Below are 21,554 nucleotides of genomic sequence, written 5' to 3'. Positions count from 1 at the left end.
CGCGCCACAGCCGCCTTCTTCACCCAGCCCCGCCTCCGCCTCGAGTCGCCCATGCATCCAAACTTTCCACGTCGCAACGGTTTTGGCCCTCCCGGGCTTCCGTCCGATCCCACGGGGACCCAGCGAGCGTTCCTTCCCAAGCTCGTTTCCTCGCTTCTTGCCTTCACCACGTCTGGAGACGTCGCATCAGCTCAAGTATGGCTCACTGGAGCTTCCGTCCCTTCCCCACAGTGCTCTGCGCCGCTGCCTGGCAACGGCCCTTGCCAGGCGGAAAGCGTGGGAGACGGAGGCGTGGACTGAGCGGGCGGGGCGGGGTTCCTTCCGACGTAGAGCGGGGGCGGGATCCCACCGCTTCTCTCAGGTGGCCCGAGGCGGGTCACGTTTTCCTAGTGGGTTTGGGCTTTCCGGCAGTTTGGCGCGGCCCTTGCTGGCGCTGCCCGCGGAGCCCGAACTCTTTCACTTCACTCTTCTGGAACGAAGCGGGTATATTTTTTCAGTTCTGCGGGAACTGACGTCCATGTTTAATCTTTTCACACCTCCCAACTTCGTAATAGTCGCATTAAGGATAATTGTCGCCTAGAATGGTTAACGCAGACTCCTTTGCCAGTACAGCGCTAATGCTGGTGACAGGAATGGGCATGACTAGACCTCGGGCCTCGGTTCGCGCTGGTCAGGTAGCGAAAGGGCAGCAAGGAGCCGGTTGTAAGGATAACGCGACATTGCATTCCATTAAAAAGCAAACCCTGTTAAAATTGTTTTTTAGTTCGTTGGCTTAATGCATCATACATCTCAGCAAAAGCATTAGCATGGTTTTTCAGTGGCTTTGCAGTTGTATCATTTTCATGTATGTGGGTAGAAATTGTCCTCAATCCCACTAAGCATGAATGCTTTTTTTCTTGAAACATGCTGTCTCGTATCACCCTTAACTTTCCTGCTTTTTATTTTTATTATTTAAGATTTTTGTTTATTTATTTGACAGAGAGAGACACACACGGAGAGGGAGAGAGAGAGAGCGAGAACACATGCAGGCAGAGTGGGAGAGGGAGAAGCAGGCTTCCTGTGGAGCAGGGAACCCCACGTGGCACTGTATCCCAGGACCGTGGGCGCCCATTTCCTGCCCCCCCACCTTTTTTTTTTTTCTTTTTAAGTATTTACTTATTTTGAGTAGCTCTACAGGCTATGTAGGGCTGGAACTCATGACCAGAGATCAAGGGTCACAAGCTTTACTGTTTGAACCAATCAGGCATCCCAATTTTCCAGCTTTTGACAGGAGACATGAGTACAAATTCTTCCCTATTAGGAGAAAAACAACAGCAAACACGGTGATAAACGGCAACTGAAACTGCATTAGTTAGCGATTATAGGGTTTGGTGGGGGAACTCTCCATTTGGAGAAAACAGGTCTGGTTTAAAGATACCAGGAGACACTCCCCTCTATCCAATTGCTGTCTAGTTGGAATTGGGACCCCTGCATTGTCAAATATTTTTATCTTAAGAGGAACCAGAAATCTGAACACGGTGGACTATTTCCACTTTAAAAAAATAGCTGAAAATGCAGGTCAAACAAAACAAGTCACAGGGTAGGGTGTGGTGCCATACCAGTAGTTTGTTATCTCTGGTCTAATTTATAAGCTGTTTAGAACAGGGACTTACTTTCTTCATTACTGTTCTCTATGCCTGCAACAGGTCGCATCTCATATGTGGTAGTCAATAAATGTGTTGAATAAAAGGAAGAAGAAATGGATACTGTCTTTAAAAAGGGAATCTGATGTCCATCTTTAATCTTTTCTCCCCTCCCAACTTTGTAATAATTGCATTAAGGAGCAGGTGGTAGTGATTGCCTAAACTATTTCTAGGGAAACAAAGATGATATTATTGAGCCCCTATCATTTTTTAAAAGATTTTATTTATTTATTTGACAGAGATCACAAGTAGGCAGAGAGGCAGGCAGGGGGTGGGGAAGCAGGCTCCCCACAGAGCAAAGAGCCGGACACGGGGCTCGGTCCCAGGACCCTGGAACCACAACCTGAGCCGAAGGCAGAGGCTTTAACCCACTGAGCCACCCAGGCATCCCGCCCCTACCATATTTTATACATAAAAGTACATTATTTCTCTTAATGCTTCTACAATTCTACTCAGGGATTTCCTGTCCCCTCTTGATTTGTGGAAAGGAGCTGAGAGAGGGGATATCACTTGCCTGCGACCATACAGCCAGTAGATGAAAAGCCAGAGGCCTCTAATGTCAGCGTAAGTCTACTGATCTACTGTTGGAGCAAAGCCATTCATTTCTGGTGGGTATTTCAGCTGCCTGTGTGAGAATTGGAGCGTATTGAAAAATGAAGTATGTTTTCCAAAGGCGTGAGCTATCTAAAGCCATCTTAAATTCTGTGTTTGTATTAGTTCTGATTTGAAGATGGTAGTGTGTCCTTTCTAATGGTTAATGAAGGGGAAAAGGAAAATGGCGCTAATAACTTATTTTGAACTATATACCAGACTTTTTAATATTCATTAATCTTTGTTTGGTTTTCTTTTTAAATATTTTATTTATTTATTTGACAGAGATCACAAGTAGGTGGAGAGGCAGAGAGAGAGAGAGGAGGAAGCAGGCTCCCTGCCAAGTAGAGAGCCTGATGTGGGGCTCGATCCCAGGATCCCGGGATCATGACCCGAACCGAAAGCAGAGGCTTTAACCCACTGAGCCACTCAGGCGCCCCCATTAACTAATCTTTGTAATGATCCTGTGAAATAGGCTTATCCTCATTTTGCAGGCAAGGAACCTATAACTCAGATTGCTTAAGACTCTGGTCACTCAGCTACTAAATGGCCAAGCAGGAGACTTTATGAAGTTAGTCTGCTCCAAAAACTTGCTATTCTACTTCATGCTGAGATGTTTTCATACTTGCTTGTTATCCAGTTTTTAAAATATTTAAATTATAATATGGTCAACATATAGTATTGTAGTGTCAGGTGCACAATTTAGTGATTCAACAATTCTATACATTTCTCGGTGATCACCACAATAAAAACATTCTTCATCCCCATCACCTATTTCACCCTTCCCCCCACCCACGTCCTCTCTGGTGACCGTCAGTTTGTTCTCTATGGTTGAGAGTCTGGCTTATATCTTTTTTGTTTGTTTGTTTGTTTGTTTTGTTTCTTAAATGCAACATGAGTGAAATCTTATATTTGTCTTTCCTCTGACTGACTTATTTCACTGAGCATTGTACCCCCTGGCTCCATCCATGTTGCAAATGCCAAGATTTCATTCTTTAAAGATTTTATTTATTTATTTGACAGAGAGAAAGAGATCTCAAGTAGGCAGAGAGGCAGGCAGAGAGGGAGGGGGAAGCAGGCTTCTTGCCGAGCAGAGCGCCTGATGCGAGCCGAGCAGAGCGCCTATCCCAGGACCCTGAGATCATGACCTGAGACCATGACCTGAGGCTTAACCCACTGAGCCACCCAGGCGCCCCAAGATTTCATTCTTTTTAATGGCTGAGTAGCTTGTTACCCAATTCTTAATTATCCTGTAACCATCATTTATTTATATGGGTTCACTAGAAATATTTTGTGCTTTGAATTCAAATCAAGATCTGGACTGCGTGACTGATGTGTAATACACTCTAATTGTATGGTTGTTACTTTAGAGGGTTAGAAAGCTACGAGATGGCTTTTGTACTAAACAATTTATAGCTATGGACTTGCCAGAGGAGAGCCAGTGGGATGAAACCACCTGCCAGCTGGCTGTTTGCCAGCATCCACAATGCTGGGCCACGATCCGCCGGATTGAGAGGGGCCACCCTCGAATCCTGGGTCCCCCGTGCAAAACAGCTCTGAATGATGAAGGTGAATTAGTCAGCCCTACTTCTCCCTTACAAGATTCTTGAACTCTTTGTGTTTGGCTTCCTTTTGACAGATTGTGTGTTTTCTTCTGGTCTGTTTTCTCAGACAAACTTCCAGTGCTCACCACTGTAAACATGGCAGATTCCTGCCTCTGGGCCAAGAGACGTGCTCATCATCATTTATCAGGATTTACCTTCACCAGACCGTCTGCTCTACTATGTCCAGGTGCTAAGTTTGACTCCAAACTCCAAGGCAGGTAAATTAATCATGGAATCTTGTTTTATGAGCCTCCTATCTCAAAATTCTGGGTTGACTTCCTTTACCTATGTAGTAGACTTTGAGAGAGCTGGATTAAAAAACAGTGGTTCGGTTAGAGCAAAAGGAAAGCATTAGTTGTGTTGTAGGAGTTGTTAGAATAAGGGTATATTAGTTTGCTAGGGTCACTGTAATAAAGTACCCTCAACTGTATGGCTTAAACAACACAAATTTATTTTTTCAGTCTAGGGGCTGGAAGTTCAAGATTAGAGTGCTGATAGAGTTGTTTTCTTCTGAATCCTCTCTCCTTGGCTTGTAGGTGGCCATTTTCTCCCTGGGTCTTAACATGGTCTATCTTCTGTGTGTCTTTGTCCTAATTTCCTCTTTTACCTATTTTTTTTTTTAAGATTTTATTCACTTATTTGAGAGAGGGAGAGAGAGAAGCATGAGTTGGGGGAAGGGAAGAGGGAGAGGCAGACTCCTTTCTGAGCGGGGAGCCCAGTGGATATGGGGCTCCATTCCAGGACCCTGGGATCATGACCTGATCCAAAGGCGGATGGATACTTAACCAATTGAGCCACCCAGAAACCCTTCCTCTTTTTTTTTTTTTTAAAGATTTTATTCATTTATGTCAGAGAGAGAGAGAGAGAGAGAGCGCGAGCGCGCGCACACTAGCAGAGGGAATGGCACACAGAGGGAGAAGCAGGCTCCCTATTGAGCCGGGAGCCCAATGTGGGCCTCCATCCCAGGACCCTGGGATCATGATATGAGCGGAAGGCAGATGCTTAACTGACTGAGCCACCTAACCATCCCATCCCCTTCTTTTTTTTTTTTAAAGTTTTAAATTTTAAACCCTCCTACACTGTTGATGGGAATGCAAGCTAGTGCAGCCACTCTGGAAAACAGCATGGAGGTTCCTCAAAAAGTTGAAAATAGAACTACAGCAATCATGCTACTGGGTATTTACCCTAAAGGTACAAATGTAGTGATCTGAAGGGGCATGTGCACACAAATGTTTATAGCAAATATGTCCACAAGAGCCAAACTATGGAAAGAACCTAGACGTCCGTCAACAGATGAATGGATAAAGAAGTAATGGTATATATATATACAATGGAATACTATGCAGCCATCAAAAGAAATGAAATCTTGCCATTTGTGACGACGTGGATGGAACTAGAGAGTATTACGCTTAGCGAAATAAGTCAGTCAGAGAAAGACAATTATCATATGATCTCCCTGATATGAGGAATTTGAGAGGCAACGTGGGGAGTTTGGGGGTAGAAAAGGACTAAATGAAACAAGATGGGATCGGGAGGGAGACAAACCATAAGAGACTCTTAATCTCACAAAACAAACTGAGGGTTGCCGGGGGAGAGGGTGTGGAGAGGGTGGTTGGGTTATGGACGTTGGGGAGTGTATGTGCTATGGTGAGTGCTGTGAAGTGTATAAACTTGGTGATTCACAGACCTGTACCCCTGGGGCTAATAATACATTATATGTTAATAAAAAATAAAAAAATAAAGTTTTTAATTTTAATTCCGATATAGTTAACACAGAGTGCAATATCAGTTTCAGGTATATGATAGAGTGATTCAACCATTCTCTACATTACTCAGTGCTCACGATGACAAGTGTATTCTTAATCCCTTAATTTCCTCTTTTTAACAAGAACACCAGTCATATTGGATTAGGGCCTGTCTCTATGACTTCATTTTACCTTATTTACCTCCTTAAAGACCCTATCTCCAAATACAATGGGACTCAAATTCTGAGGTATTTTTTTTTAAGATTTTATTTATTTATTTGACAGACAGAGATCACAAGTAGGCAGAGAGGCAGGCAGAGAAAGAGAGGGGGAAGCAGGCTCCCTGCTGAGCAGAGAGCCTGATGCGGGGCTCGATCCCAGAACCCTGAGATCATGACCTGAGCCGAAGGCAGAGGCTTTAACCCACTGCGCCACCCAGGTGCCCCAAATTCTGAGGTATTGAGGGGTAGGATTCAATGTAAGAATGTGGGGGGCACAGTTCAGCCCACCACAGGGAGTATCTCATCAGCCTCTGCAGGTCGTCTGAGCACGTTGTCCACACACACTATTTTCTTATCTTTTATTTTTAGGTATAAAACTATTCGTAAGCTCTTGAAGGCAGAAGCAGTGGTTTCCTTTTGAATCTCCTACAAAGCCTAGGCATCCAGCTAGAGCCACATTGATATGGGAAGCTAAGGGACAGGGATCTGCAGAAAACTTAGACTTGAAACTTTTGGAACCCACGTGGTTTGGAAGCAAGGCACACCTAGAGGCCCTTGTACCAGATCCTTTTCTCCCATTTGATGTAAACAGCCTTTGGTGGTTTCCGCTAGGCTAAAGACAGTATGGGAAAGGGTAGGACTACTTTCTGGTTCTCTGAACTTGAACCTTGGGAAGAAGGTGGCTTCTCCCAGTCAGGGCCTATGAAGGCCAAGACCATCACTTCACTCGTGTCATCTCTCATTGAATTCACAAATGTGTCTTGGTGGGGGCCAATTTGCTGGGCTCTGTGGTAAACAGATTATAGTCTTTACCCCCAAAGGGCTTTCAGCCTTGCTGGGGAGGCCGAGAACTGTCCCATGTGATGAGCGTGGAGGGTGGGGGGGCCCAGGTGTGTGGAAGCGCATGGGATGGAGTCCTCACCCAGGCCACTGTCCTGAGGGCCGGTGGCACATGAACCTGTGTACTGAAGTGGGAGCAGTCTGGTGAAGGGGGGCTTGCAGGTGGGAGGTGGCTGTGAGGAGAGTTCTAGACTATCGAAAGAGCATATGCCGAGGCCTGGAGGAAAGAGGAAGTTCTTTAGGTGCTAGGAGAAGAGTTCCTTGTGCGTGGAACATAGAGCAGGAACGGGAGAGTGGTCAGAGCTGAGTCTGGGGAGCTGGAGTAAAAAACATATAAATCAGGCTAAGGAGTTGGGTCTTTATCTTATACTTATTTGCTATATTTATTTATTCCTCACTTAACACGGTTTTAAAAAAATAAATATAATAGCAAGTGATACGAAATGTAAGGAGACAGTTTTTTTTTCCATAATGTAAAATTTACCATTTTCATTGTTTTTAAGGATACTGTTCTGGGGCATTAAACACATTACAGTGTTGTGCAACCATTCCCACCATCCATTTCCAGAACTACTTCATCATTTCAAACAGGAACTCCATATCCATTGAACAGTGACTCCCCATTCCCTCCTCCCTCCAGCTCCTGTTAATGTCTCTTCTACTTTCTGTCGGTATGAATTTGCCCATTCTAGGTAACTCCTGTAAGTGGAATCATACAATAGTTGTCCTTTTGTGTCTAGCTAGCTTATTTCACTCAGCATTATGGCTTCAAGTTTCATCTGTATTGGAGCATATATCAGAATTAAATTCCTTATTAAGGCTGAAAAATATTCCATTGTACGTAAATACTACGTTTGGTTTATTTAACATACTCTGCACGTCTACAGCGAAGGTACTCAGTCAGCTTGGCTTGGTGGTGACATATCTGTCTGTAGTTGGAGAGAGAGAGGCACAGGCCCTGCATTCAGGTTGGTGCAACAAATAGTTGTCAAGTTCGCAGTGTGCAATGTCTGTTTGGGAGCTATTCCAGAACAAACAGGCAGAACTTAAGCAAATGGGGAGATCCTACATTCATTCGGAAAGTATTAAGCCCCAGGTTTTCTGTGGATAAGCAGAAGGCTTTTCCTTGTAGCACTAACTGCCATCCCCATAGCTCTTTTGTGTCTCAGTGTCATGTTCGGAAACTCATTTTTTAGGCCTCGGAAGGACTTACCTGACAAAGATTTAATCGACTGTCCCGATAGATCTCCTAAAGTAAATCACAGATTAAAAAAGGTACTTCTTCAGCATTTCCTCTTTACTGATGGGAATAAAACATTTGCCTCTGTATAACATTCAGGATGACTATAATCTGAATAAGGATAATGGTAACTCTCTAACATTGGGCCCTTAAGTGTATGCTAGTCTCTGTCCTAATGTCTTTACTTGCTATACTGTTTCCAGAAATCCCTGATACCAGTGGGATTGATATGTGCCTGTTTGGCATAGGTTAAGACTTTTCTGTCTATATTCCGCATACAGCATGTTCAGGTGCTAAGTAAACCCTGTCATCATATGAGGAAATTAGAATCCTGGAATGTGACACCGAAAGTGGGCCTTCAGTTCATCTACTCTGATGACTGTCATCTTTTTTAGTTATGACCTACAGTAAGAAATACATTTTACAACAAAATAGCATAGAACAATCTTTATCCTAATTATGAGTAATGCACTCTGATATTTTCTACATTTTCTGTTCTATTCTATTTTGCCTTTTTTTTTTTTTTTTTTTTTTTTTAGGACAGAGAGTATGTGCATGTGAGCAGGGGAGGGACAGAGGAGAGGGAGAAAGAATCCTAAGAAGGCTCCACACTCAGCATGGAGCCCAGTGCGGGGCTTGATCTCATGACCCTGAGATTATCACCTGAGCCAAAATCAAGAGTCAGACACTTAACCGCCTGAGCCACCCAGGCGCCCTGGTACCCCTCTGTTCTACATTTAAGCAATATTGGCTACAATTCACAAAATTTGATTCTATGATCTATGAATTAGTTGGAGTTGCAGCTGAAGAATATTACTGTGGTCTGTCTCACAGGTCTTGCAATCGAGAAAATCGGGGCCTGGATAAGGAAGTGATTTGCTAAAGCACATAGATAGTTAGAGGCTGAGCTAAGTTAGAGTTTAGAAAGAAAAACCTTTCTACTTACCTACAATAAAGGGAGATGTATGCTTCTTTGCAGTCTTATGGATGCCTTTTATTTGTTTTAAGAGATACTTCACCTTTCACTGTCACGTGGTGGAGAGTGTAAGGGACAGAGAGAGGGTAGGTGTGTCTGAATGGACGAATGAACAAATCACTCTCCTCTTTGGCCTCTTTAGATTAAATTCGTTTTAAGATCATTATTTGAACGTACATGGCTCAAAACTCAAAAAGCATAAAAGGGTAATTTATCGATCAAAGAAGTCTCCCCTATTCCTCCAAGCCAATTAGTTCCTTTTCATAGGGACAACACTATTTTTAAAAAAATGTATTTATTTATTGGGGGAGGGGAGTGAGCATACAAGCATGGGGGAAGGCAGAGGGAGAGAGAAAGAATCTCAAACAGACTTCCTGCTGAGCTCAGGAACTCGGAGCCTGAAGCGGGGCTCAATCCCAGAACCCTGAGATCATGACTTGAGCCAAAATCAAGATTCAAGCACTTAACTGACTGAGCCACTCAAGTGCTCCACAACCCTATTTTTAATTAGTTATTTTTTCCCCCTTCCCTATATCCTGCCTTGGGTAGGGACTAGATAATTTATAAGGTTTACTTGAGCACCACTGTTCTGAAATCTTAAATGACTGAGCATGAGAAGTGTTGTGACCTTAACTTTCCTGTAGACACCTATAATTGTAGACAGTCTGTAAAAGCAGAAAACTTGCTTCTGTCCCTGCCAATTCCCTCCCTGTTCCCAAATTGTATTGTGTTATCTGCATGGGATCTAAGTGTTTGGAGTGGAGGAGGCAGAATGAGTAGTGTTCCCTTAGGTAAAGCCCAAGCTCCCCTTCAGGGAGATGGGGTAGGGAGTCGCTCAGTGCTGCCCTAATGTCACAGGGAGGCAGGGGACACTAGTCTCTTAAAATGCTCCCTCTTGCAGAGTACCTCTCGGTGTCTGGTTTCTTGGGGAGTTGTTATGAAGACAATCTGGGGATGAGAAATGTCCTTTTGTCTTTTTCATTAGCGTGATAATTCAGTTCTTAGGCCTGTTCTGAATACCATCAGGAGCTGGTACCTTCAAGCCATACATAGGCTTTCCATCTTTCTCTTAGCTTTCAGTGCTGAATTTGAATGAGACACAACTTCCCAACCCTCAAGATGTTAGAAATATGGTTGTAATCTGGATCCCAGAACAAACAGAGAGGCATGTGAGGTGAGTATTGTATCCAGAACTTGGGGGCCTTCCACCCTTGCCTTCTGCAAGTCCCTCCTGCCCCGTGTGGGGGTCCCATTTGTGATCTCCTTTTTAGCCACCTCATTGCAAGTAATAGGAGGCCAACTAGAGAACAAGGTCATGGTCTCTTACATTTGCCTCTTGCTACACTGGGGTTTGAGTTAATGCAATTTGTGCTTCCTGCAGTGGGGCTTCTCCACATCAAATCCTCCATGACAGGAAATAGCATGTGAGGTTGCGCCTGTGTATTTGTGAGCTCTAAGAAACAGATGCTTCCTACCAGTCTCTCTGTTTGTCTGTCTGTCTTTCAGATTTTATTTTTTTGAGAGAGAGATTGAGATAATGAGAGAGAGGGCACAAGTAGTGAGGAGGGACAGAGGCAGAGGGAGAAGCAGACTCTTTCCTGAGCAGGGAGCCCCATGTGGGATTCGATCCCAGGACCCTGAGATCATGACCTGAGCTGAAGGCAGACACTTAACATACTGAGCTACCCAGGCACCCCTTTCAGTTTCTCTTATTAGCCATCCCCAGCTCTTGAAAATATTTTCAGTGAAGCACTTGAATCTTTGGTCTCAGCCCAAAGGCCTAGAACAGTGGCACAAGATGAATGGCGTGTAGAACTTGTGCACAAAGCAGGAGGAGCATTTGGTGAGGGCCCAGAGGCTTGCTCCTACTGAGAACCACTGGAAGAAAGCGTTTTGTTTTTCTTCTGTGAATGGAGGCTTTTGGATTCTTGTTAAGTGACTTTGTAGATATGATGTGATTTAAGAATTTCTTCTTATTTTATTTAGTTATAAGATTTTATTTATTCATTCATGAGAGATGGAGAGAGAGAGAGGCAGAAGCAAAGGGAGAAGCAGGCTCCCCAAGGGGCAGGGAGCCTGATGCAGGACTTGATCCCAGGACCCTGGAATCATGACTCAAGCCGAAGGCAGATACTTAGCTATCTAAGCCACCCAGGCGCCCCCTTATTTTATACGCTTCTGCATATATGCATGTGTGTGTATATGTATTATATAAACAAAAAAACTCCCAAAGGTTTACTTCCTTTCATGTAAATAAAAAAAACCCAGACGTGGGTGGGTCACAGCTAGCACCTCAGCTGCACAAGGTCATCAGAAACCAGAACTCTTTCTGGCTCTCTGGTCATCAGCCTTAGCCCGTGGCTTTCATTTTCTGTGGTGTCTCATGGGGGCTTTGAAGGTCTAAGTGGACAGCTAGAACTCCAGCACTCTTACCCGGGAAGATGACAGAGCAAAAAATACTTGAACACCTCCTCTGGGCTAAGCTGTGAGAATCTAGTGAAGAACCAGACTTGCTCCCTGTCCTAGAGTGTGTGGGGGGATCCAGGCCTTACAAACATCACCACGTAGAAGTATATAATTACTAATATGGATTAATGCTATGAAAACAAGTTACTGGACTGTAGGGGAGAATGGCAGGGAACCTCATGTAGATGTGAGGTCAGGTCTCGTTTCGCGAAGCTTCTGGGCAGGTGGTTCCTCCAGGCTTCCAAACAGCTGTTTTTGTGCACTTGATAGAGGAGAGACATCTCCATGGTCATCATTCACAGATATCTTCAGTGCTTCCGTGTGAGATGTCTGGAATAAGTTGTGGTTGTTCTTGTTTCAAGTCCAGCTGAGAAGAAGCCTGTTCTTCGCAGCCAGGACTGGATGAAGAGGAGAATGATCTCTACAATGGTAAGTTCCATGTTTTGGTCAAACCTTTATGGGATTACTCTGTAGAATTTTGTTTTGTTTTTCCTTTCAGGTACCTTTCCCCATTCTTTTTAAATGAATAAAATTTGCAAGAGAAACCCTTTTTAAGGAATTACCAAAGCATTTTCTATCCAGGGTCTCTCTTCCCTACTTTCTCCCTGTAGAAAAGTTAGGAGGAAGCCCTTGGATATGCAGGAGGAATTTTTAACAAATTCCCCATGTGATAGAAAGAGAGCTTCAGTGGACTAGGGTTTATTTATTTATTTATTTATTTATTTATTTTAAGATTTTATTTATTTATTTGACAGAGAGAGAGATCACAAGTAGGCAGAGAGTCAGGCAGAGAGAGAAGGGGAAGCAGGCTCCCTGCCGAGCAGAGAGCCCGATGCAGGGCTCAATCCCTGGATACTGAGACCATGACCTGAGCTGAAGGCAATGGCTCAATCCACTGAGCCACCCAGGCGCCCCTGGACTAGGGTTTATAGTAGACTTGGGTTTCTCATTCTCCTGCCACCATTTATGGGTAAATGTAACCTTGGGTAAGTCACAGTGCTGGGAGGTGGCTACATTCATGAGAGGAGTGTCTTGGTCCACTTGTTCATTGCTGAATCCCCAGTGCTAGCCCTATGCCTGGCACATAGTTGGCCAACAAATATTTGTTCACTTTGCTCAGTGAATGAATTGATAACCTTTTTGGGAAAAAAAAACCCCAAAGAATGAATGCCTGTTTGATCTGAATTCAACTATGGGGTGGGGAGCCAGAGAGGGAAAATATGGCGGCCTTCTCAGAGCCAAGGAGGCATTGCTGCTGGAGTGGGTCTGGAAACAGGGAGTTTGGCCTGCCAGGGTTATGTTTGGGAAGCTGGGATGTTTATGGGAAGGAGTGGCACTGAAGAGAGTGCTTCATTTCCATTGTTCCTTTCTAGAAAGATAGTTGGCTTTCCAGAAAGCAGAAAATAGAGACACAGTTGGGGCCTCCAGGGATGATTGTGCCTCCGCCCTCGCCCATACAATTTCTTGAGCAACAGTCTGTACCTCTCTGGAACCAATTTGACATGTTACCTCAGGATCTACTGAAGGAGTACGTATTGGGAGAGCAAGGGTACCTGCTCTTCTCTGAAGCAGAGAAGCACTAAGTAGCATGCTCTTTCCGATGAAGGAGGGGAGAAAAACTTTCCCCCTCCCCCACTTGTTCAGTGAGGTCTTAGACTTACTAATGTACAGTGGCGACAGTAATCACTGCCATTTACCAAGTGCTTATCACGTGCCAGGCCCTGCACTGTAGAAACACATTACATCTTTTCTCTTACTGGTTCTCCAGTAGCTGCTATTCCTCTCTTCTTCTCCTTCTTCTTTTTTAAAGATTTTATTTATTTATTTGACAGAGAAGGAGTTCACAAGCAGGCAGAGAAGCAGGCAGAGAGAGATGGGGAAGCAGACTCCCTTCTGAGCAGAGAGCCTGATGTGGGGCTCTATCCCAGATCCTGGGATCACGACCTGAGCCGAAGACAGAGGCTTAACCCACTGAGCCACCCAGATGCCTCTCCTTCTTTTTAAGTGAGCTCTATGCTCAGTGTGGGGGCTCGAACTCATGTCTCTGATATCTAGAGTTGCATACTACGCTGACTGAGCCAGCTAGGTGCCCCCTTGCTCTTTTTTTTAAAGTGAGTTTTAGATAAGTGGGAGGCAGGAGGGAAATGTGGCTTGGGGGGGGTGCCTGGTGGTGCAGTCAGTTAAGCATCTACCTTGGACTCAGGACTTGAGCCCCGCATCTGGCTCCCTGCTCAGCGGGGAGCCTGCTTCTCCCTCTCCCTTCCCTGCTTGAGCTCTCTTTCTCCCTCTCTGTCAAATAAATAAATAAAATAAAATAATAAAATAAATAAATAATAAAATAATAAAATAAATAAATAAAATCTTTTTTTAAAAAAAAAGAGGAAATGTGACTTGGAGTGAGATAGCCTTTGGACTTCACATTGAAGCTTCCTGGTTTTGTGCATTTTGGTAATGTAGCATCTTTAATGCTTTAATGCACTGTTTGCAAAATAAGGATAAGAACACCTGTCCTTGGCAAATTGAAAGGTGTTATTCAATGAGCACCTGTTGGCATAGGCCTTTTCAGGCCCAGAGTGGAAGTTTATTCAAATTTGGAGCCCTTTTCATCACTTTTTCTTCAGCCACGTTCTCCAGGAGGAACTGTTGCTGACTGGCTGTCTCTGTCCCCTTCAGCCTCTTGCCTAATGAGGGGAAAACCATGCCTTCTCTGGAGATGAGGACACAGTTGGCCATGATGAAGAAGAAAGCTCCCCTAGAAAAGAGTCGACCCGACAATGCCATTTCCTCTAAGATGTTCTTAACTGTACACCGCCTCACACTGCAGGTAAGAGCTAGGGAGCCTCAGAGAAAGGTCTAGATGTTACTCCAAACTCAATTCTCTTCGAGTCTGGAGGGGTTAACCCTTTCTTCTTTCTCTCTACCCTTCCATGCTGGACCCATGCCCCACGGAAGGGCTGGGCTATATGTAGGTGAAAGCAAACATGCAGGGAGAGGTTTGAGGAACGTTCTCGTTCTCCTGCTCTTTGTTCCCCGCTCCGTTTCCTCTCTCCAGAGCCCCTGCTATAAGGCTGCGTGCACCTGGTTCTCAGACAGTGCTGGTTGGCTACGTGGGTACCTGTATTTGAGGGATTTGTTTTGGGAAAAGGAAATACCTTTAGTAGAGCTTTTCTTCTTCTTTTTCTTTTTTTCCCCTTCCAGAGACCAGCATTGAGATATCCTAAACATTCAAAGAAATTATATCACAACCTGAACACAGAAGGTAGGTCTTCTGGTGCTGCCAGGTCCTCAGCTACTGTCCTGTCAGCCCGTAGTTCTCATACTTGGTGTGGGTCTCAGTTTGTTATGTCTGTGGTCAGAGTCATACAGGCGCCCGTGCAGGACTCGGGAAACCGTGGGCTCAGGAGACAGCCCCCCTTCCCCACCACAGATGGCTTGATTCTGTCAGAGAGGGTGTCACCACTGTGGAGTAGGGCCCAGCAAGCAGCCCCTGGGGAGGGTGGGCGCTGTCAGGGAGAAGAGGACCGAGCTGGTGCTCTGGTCACCAGGTCAAAAGAAGCAGCAGCAGTGGCAGCAGAAGCAGCAGCAGAGGAAGGTGAAAACCCCACCGAAGAGACAGGTAGAGAGGCCATGAGGGAGGCTGGAGGTCTGGCTGGGAAGGGTCCAGGGGGCGCAGCCTGAATGGGAAGGGGTGGATGAGGCGCGAGTCTCCTGGTTCTCCGCCTGGTTCTAGATTCAGAGTTCCTGTCTGCTTGCAGACACTAGCTTCCTTCTTTTAGACTCTTTTTGAAATGTTTTCTTCACTTCTGAATTTTCCTAATTTGGTTCCTTCTCATGTGGGTTTCAGGAGGCTAAAAAGAAATCCAAGAGTGATCTGGGGAGTCAGGACATTTTGCATAAACATTCTGGTACCGTGGTGTATGGCCCATGCTATGGTAAGGAGAATACGGGCTTGGGAGGGATGGGATCTCAGGATGTAACTGAGGGCAGGAAAAGCCGGACACGTCCGTCATTTTGCCTTCATCAGGCATTCAGAATTCTTCTTGGAATGTTCTGGCTTGCCTGGGCTACCATGCATCATCCTTCCATCAAACATTTACTAAGGAAGCAAGCTGGGCCAGATGTCTGCTTCATGTGGGCATTCGAGAGATGACCGTGAGCGTGAGTCAGAGTCATTTTTCCTCAGGTCTTACTTTAGGAAAGGCAGAGTGGTTTGAGAATGAAGAGCAAGCAATGAGGCAGAAAAGAGTCCAGCCCCCCCACCCCCATCCCAGCCACAAGTTAGTCCCTGGGGGCTCGGGTTGAGATCAGCGCAGTATCTAGATCCCTTCTGGAGGCAGGAGGCTAATTCTTGACAGACAGTCCTTTTCCTCAGGTGTTCATGTTGAAGACCAGAATAGGTAGCTCCCCTTTTTGGAATCTTTATCATGTGTCTGAGCTGAAGGATATACTTATTCTTTTTCTTTTTAATTTTTAAATTTTTTAAGTTAACATATAATGTATTATTAGCACCAGCAGTACAGGTCTGTGAATCATCAGGCTAACACACTTGACAGCACTCACCATAGCACATAACCTCCACAGTGTCCATAACCCAGCCACTCTCTCCTATCCCCTTCCCCCCAGCAACCCTCAGTTTGTTTTGTGAGATTAAGAGTCTCTTATGGTTTGTCTTCCTCCTGATCCCATCTTGTTTCATTTATTCCTTTCCTGCCCCCCAACTGCCCATGTTGCCTCTCAACTTCCTCATATCGGAGAGATCATATGATAATTGTCTTTCTCTGATTGACTTTTTTCGCTCAGCATAATACCCTCTAGTTCCATCCATGTCCAATATATTTATTCTGGTCCCTCTGATGTTGCTCAGGTTTTATTTTGTGTGTGTGTGTGTGTGTGTGTGTGTGTTTGTACGTGTTTAAGATTTTATTTATTTGTCAGAGAGAGAGAGAGCTCAGGCAAGCAGGGGGAGCAGCAGGCAGAGGGAGAAGCAGGCTTCTCAGTGAGCAAGAAACCCAATGTGGGACTCAATCCCAGGATCCTGGAATCATGACCTGAGCTAAAGACAGACATTAACTGACTGAGCCCCCCCATGTGTCCGTGATGTTGCTCAGTTTGAGTGCAGAAAAAAAAAGAAAGGCAGGGAGAAAGAATCCCCAAAAGCTTAGGAGTTTCTTTGGCTCTACTCAGAGTGGACCTTGCTTACTGCTACCTCATCAGATTTTATTGATTTATTTGAGAGCAAGAGAGAGAGCACAAGAGATCCCAGGACCCCGAATCATGACCTTCATCAAAGACAGACTCTTTTTTTTTTTTTTTAAAAGATTTTATTTATTTATTTGACAGAGAGAAATCACAAGTAGACAGAGAGGCAGGCAGAGAGAGAGAGAGGGAAGCAGGCTCCCTGCTGAGCAGAGAGCCCGATGCGGGACTCGATCCCAGGACTCTGAGATCATGACCTGAGCCGAAGGCAGCGGCTTAACCCACTGAGCCACCCAGGCGCCCCCAAAGACAGACTCTTAACTGCCTGAGCCACCCAGGCACCCTGAGAAGATGTTCATTTAGAGAAAGGAAATTGAGAAAGGAGAGGATGAATGCATTTAGGGACTAGGTGGGGAAAAAGCCGATGCAGAAGAATCAGAGAACCAGAGCTTTTGGAAGGAAGGGGTTTCATTTTCAGAGGTCAGTATGGGGACATTTGGGTTGGTTGCAGAAGGTGAGAGGTCTTCATTAACTGAAAATGTAGGGTCAGAGTTTCTTTTGGTTCCCTGATGTACAGATATCTGCCCCTTCAGTTTCTTGGAGAAATCCTAAGTCTTTTTTTGTGTTTTGTTTTTCCTAAGTGTTTTAACATACACTTGACCTTAGTCTCTAATTCTGTGATACATGTGTTCACAGTCCCAGGTGAACAGAGTCACAAAGAGAACTCAGAGGCCCAACTGCCTTTCACCTCCTCTAACCTCTCTCGTCCTGGATGTGGAGTCACTTGCAGGCTAGGGCTCAACTAGAAGCCCAATGGTGGGATATGAAGTACCAGTAAGAAGAGAACTGAATTGACTTTGTGCTCACTAGGTCACAGAACTCTACCAAGCCAAGAAAGTGACAAAAAGCAGCCACAGCAGACAAAGTCAGAAGAACCCACCTTGAGAAAGGTAAGAGCACTGGAGCCATTCCGAATGGTTTCAGTTCCCTGTTACTGTATAGCACACCACCTCAAAGCTGACACCGCTGTAGCGGGTCATTCTTCGGATTCTGAAGGGTGAGTGGCCAGATTTTCTAGTGTTGCTTGATGTCACTCATGCAGCTGCCTTCAGGTGGCTGCTGGGGGTGGGGGGCTGTTAGCCACATTGTCTGAGTTCTCTTTCATGAGGTTTCTTCATTGTGCCTCACTTGGGGTTCTTGACAGTGTGGTAATCTCATGGAAGCATTTCCTTGAGAGAGAGGGCTGGAACTGAAACAATGTCATTTCTGCCACATTATATTGGTTAAAAAATCCCAAGTCCAGCCCAGACTCAAGAGGAAAGAAAACCGACTCCATCTCTTGGTGGGAGGAGCAGCATGTGCATTCAGGACTGAGAAGAATTGTTGGTGGCCACATCTGGAGGCCATCTACCTTCAGTTGACAGATGGTAATGGGGGGAAATGGGTTCTGGCTTTGTCTGGTCAGCCTGGAGGACAAAGAATCTATGATACAGCCTTTTCTCTTTCGTCTCAGGAGGTGGCATTTTGTCCTGTCGTAGATGTTAATTTTTCTAAGAGAAGCATCTCTTAGAAAATCTTTTCTTTCTTAAAGTCTTGTTTCAAGTTTCCTTACACTTACTCCATTGGATTTTAGGATTCCACAAAGAGGCCCCAGATGGAATACTTGAAGAATCATCTAGATTCCTTCCCCAGTAAGGATGGTAAGTTACTAGGGTGGAAGAACCTCATTAAGTCACTCAGGCCAGGGAGAGCTCAACCTGTGTTGACAAGGATGGTTCACCACCCTGGACGCCATAATTCTATTCCCTCAGAAGGGTCCTAAAGACGTGTAGCCCTTCCTTCTCTGTCCTCCATTTGTCGCTGTTGGGAGAGGGCTGCAGGTGCACTTAATGGCTGGGTCTTCTTTTAGATCCCGAGTTATCCAAGACAGAACCCTCTAACAAGGACATCAGCGCTCAGGAGTGGGTTGTGCTGGGATCCCAAGACAGGAGCTCAGAGGACCTCTTGGACGATACATCTAGAAGGTGGAACCCTGAGCTCAAGCTCCTGAGGATTCTTCAGGCCACTGAGAATGAGGATGAGGAGGACCAGCTCTCCGAGTCACAGAGTGAAGAGTCTTTCTAGACCTCAGAGGACAACCTTATTCCAGAGAAAGATGCTTGAAATCCTGGGGACAGAGACCTTGGACATACAGACAGAAAGGAGAGGGGACTTCTGCTCCTGGGAGCCTTCATGAGGGCCTCACTGTAGGGACTCTGCTTTCTTCATTCACTTCTCCTTACCTCTAAAATCAGTGAGGGAGAAAAAGCCTCCTCCCTTTTAAACTGAGGTTGTTTCTCTTTCATTAGGGGCAGAAAAATTTTAGTGATTAAACACCACTGCTTAAGGAAAAGGCTCGTTCTGTTCCTGGGAGGATGGGAGAGATGTATCTGCGGATGTGTCTTCTGGGTCACTTTTATCTCCCCTCTGGAGCACTGAAAGGTTTCTAGTCACAGGAAGATGAGTTTTGGGACACCTGGCTAGCTCCTTCCATTGGGCATGCAGCTCTTGATCTCGAGGTTGTGAGTTCAAGCCTCATGCTCTGCATAGAGATTACTGAAAAATTAAAAAAAAAAAAAAAAAAAAAGGAAAGATGAGTTTGTCCTGTGGGAACCCGTACTGTGTTCCTAGCTTTTCCTCTCATTCTCTGGAAATGGCTTCTCTTGAGGTTGGCACCCAATGATCATTATCAAATGGTATTTCTATTAGCCCGAAAGAGTCTGAAGCTCCAGCTTCTACATTACTGAGTCTGTGGGAATGTTTCAGTGATGCTCATAAGGACTCAACATTTCAGAGTCTCAGTGGACCTTGGATTTGGTTTTTTTTTTTTATTTTTTTTTTTAAGATTTATTTATTTATTTGACATAGATAGAGACCACAAGTAGGCAGAGAGGCAGGTGGAGAGAGAGGGAAGCAGGCTCCCTGCTGAGCAGAGAGCCTAATGAGGGCTCGATCCCAGGACCCTGAGACCACAACTCGAGCCAAAGGCAGAGGCTCAACCCACTGAGCCACCCATGTGCCCCGGGATTTGGTTTTTGGAAAGATTTTTTTTTCCTGTTTCTGTCCTTGAAGTTTTTAATATAGAAAATTTTTTCAAAATTACCTAAAAGTCAAGAGAATAATATAATGGAACTCTCATGTATCCAGTAGGTTAGATGCGGGCAATGAAGGCCCTTGACCCGGGCCTGTGGCCCATGAGCTTTGGTCAAGGCAGCTGGAGCCCATTATTCTCACCAGATCTGGATATAGGGTCAAGTCTCCTTCCCATAAGTGGGAGCTGGATGGAAGAAGAGAGCCCTGACCACTGGTGGCACTCACTAGCTCTTAGCCTCAGCCACCAGTAGTGGCGGGCAGGATGAGGTATGATGACATTTGTCCCTCCTGGGGAGACTACTCCTCTGCCTTGGAGCAGGGGAGGGAGCCCTATGTTCTTGGGCAGCAGTGGTCTGGAGTAGTTTCTGTCTCCAGAATTTCTGTTGAAATTGGGGTGGGGACGGGGAGAGCATGGCTCTAGGGTTACATAGCATAGACCCAGTTCCTACCAAGCTTTTGTAGATTTTCTTAAACAATTTGCTCTGTGCTCTTAGGGTCATTTTCAGAGGCATAAACATATTTTTTAAAATAATTTTCACTAGTTTCACTGAATAGCAGTCTGTGAACTTCTCACACTCTTATGACGGAAGTGGAACTCAGGACTGGGCCTGACATCTTTTTTTTTTTTTTTGGTTAAGATTTATCTATTCATTTTAGAGGGAGAGCACACAAGCAGGGAGAGGGGCAGAAGGAGAGGGAGAGAATCCCAAGCTGACTCCTGGCTGAGCTTAGAGCATGGGGCTCCATCTCACCACCCTGGATCATGACCTGAGCCCAAATCAAGGTCGGCTGGTCAACCAACTGAACCACCTAGGTGTCCCCCAACATGATAGTTTTTTATAAGACAAACTTATCCCTCATCAATTATTTGGTTCTGCTAAGTACAGTTTGTACAAAAGAGGCAGATTAAATGTTAACTCTTTTTTTTCAAATGTTAACTCTTTTTTAATGTTGTCTCAAAACACACCTAATTAGAAAGCTGAAACTACTGTCTACTCATTCCTCTCTCCCAAGCCAAATCAAAATTCTATGACATCATTTGTGTTACTAGACTGAACTATACTTAGCTGAATCTTGAGAGTGAGAGGAATCCGAGAGGCGTCACGTGGGTTGTTTTACTGCAAAGAATTATTTCTCGGATGTGCATTACATTGTAGAATGACTTGTGTGGGTTAACCTAAAAATTACACTTTTTTTTCAACTCCTTGGTCTTCTTTCGGACCTGTCCACTCAGGCAACCCCGATTTCCAGTGGTCAGTAGTGAGGCTGAGGAGGGGTCTGGGCTGAGCTTTCATTTGCTTGTTTTTTCTGAAGACTCAGAAGAGAAATTCTAACTATTACCAATCCAACTACACACTTAATTAAGCAACTCTCAGAAACTGGCACGTTCTTTTCAGTTTTGTTGGTGAGTACAAAGTTACCTTTTGAATCATTTTTTAAAAACTAGTGCTCTCTTTTTCTTTTTAAAGATTTTATTTATATATTTGGCAGAGGTCACAAGTAGGCAGAGAGGCAGGCAGAGAGAGAGGGGGAAGCAGGCTCCCTGCTGAGCAGACAGAAGGCCCCAGCACTCTGAGATCATGACCCCAGCCGAAGGCAGAAGCTTTAACCAACCCACTGAGCCACTGAGGCGCTCCTTAAATCATTTTGAATGAGAAGATGTTTGCTATTTGACAACTGGCCTTTGCTTCTGTTTTCAAAGGGAGGAAAACCATTTGTGGGCTGAAACCTGTTTCACCTTTCTTACACCAATCCCTCCAATCACAAACAGAATTTAGGGCAGTATAACCCGCATGCCACAGAACAGTCTTTAAGGCAGTGTATACCCACTATTTCAGTTGGTTCTCTGGCCAACTCTATA

At 44.9% G+C, this 21,554-nt stretch overlaps 1 protein-coding gene across 9 annotated transcripts; it reads left to right on the top strand.

Annotated features, from left to right (window-relative positions):
* Positions 1–124: 124 nt before the first annotated feature.
* C9H9orf43 (chromosome 9 C9orf43 homolog) lies at positions 125–19,131 on the top strand. 9 transcript variants are annotated; one of them, XR_006386377.1, is made up of 16 exons: positions 125–195; positions 2,139–2,290; positions 3,644–3,842; positions 3,945–4,095; positions 7,880–7,958; positions 9,973–10,073; positions 11,728–11,794; positions 12,739–12,893; positions 14,039–14,189; positions 14,564–14,624; positions 14,911–14,981; positions 15,210–15,297; positions 15,390–15,523; positions 17,432–17,511; positions 18,195–18,261; positions 18,471–18,493. XR_006386377.1 is itself a non-coding variant. In XM_044265086.1 (16 exons), the coding sequence occupies exons 3-15, from the start codon at positions 3,692–3,694 to the stop codon at positions 18,254–18,256; spliced, it is 1,341 nt and encodes a 446-aa protein (XP_044121021.1). In that variant the 5' UTR covers positions 125–195; positions 2,139–2,290; positions 3,644–3,691; the 3' UTR covers positions 18,257–18,261; positions 18,471–18,562. The 9 variants fall into 9 exon arrangements, 7 of the variants coding, with proteins under 7 accessions (XP_044121021.1, XP_044121018.1, XP_044121023.1 ...); XM_044265086.1 differs by lacking the exon at positions 15,390–15,523 and adding an exon at positions 17,865–17,988 and having other exon boundaries at positions 18,471–18,562; XR_006386376.1 differs by lacking the exon at positions 15,390–15,523 and having other exon boundaries at positions 17,865–18,261; positions 18,471–18,502.
* Positions 19,132–21,554: the final 2,423 nt, after the last annotated feature.

The sequence above is a fragment of the Neovison vison genome, chromosome 9 (genome assembly GCF_020171115.1).
Source record: "Neovison vison isolate M4711 chromosome 9, ASM_NN_V1, whole genome shotgun sequence".
NCBI lineage: Eukaryota > Metazoa > Chordata > Mammalia > Carnivora > Mustelidae > Neogale > Neogale vison.
Note: the sequence above shows the minus strand (reverse complement) of the source record. Positions and strands in the feature narration are given on the sequence as shown.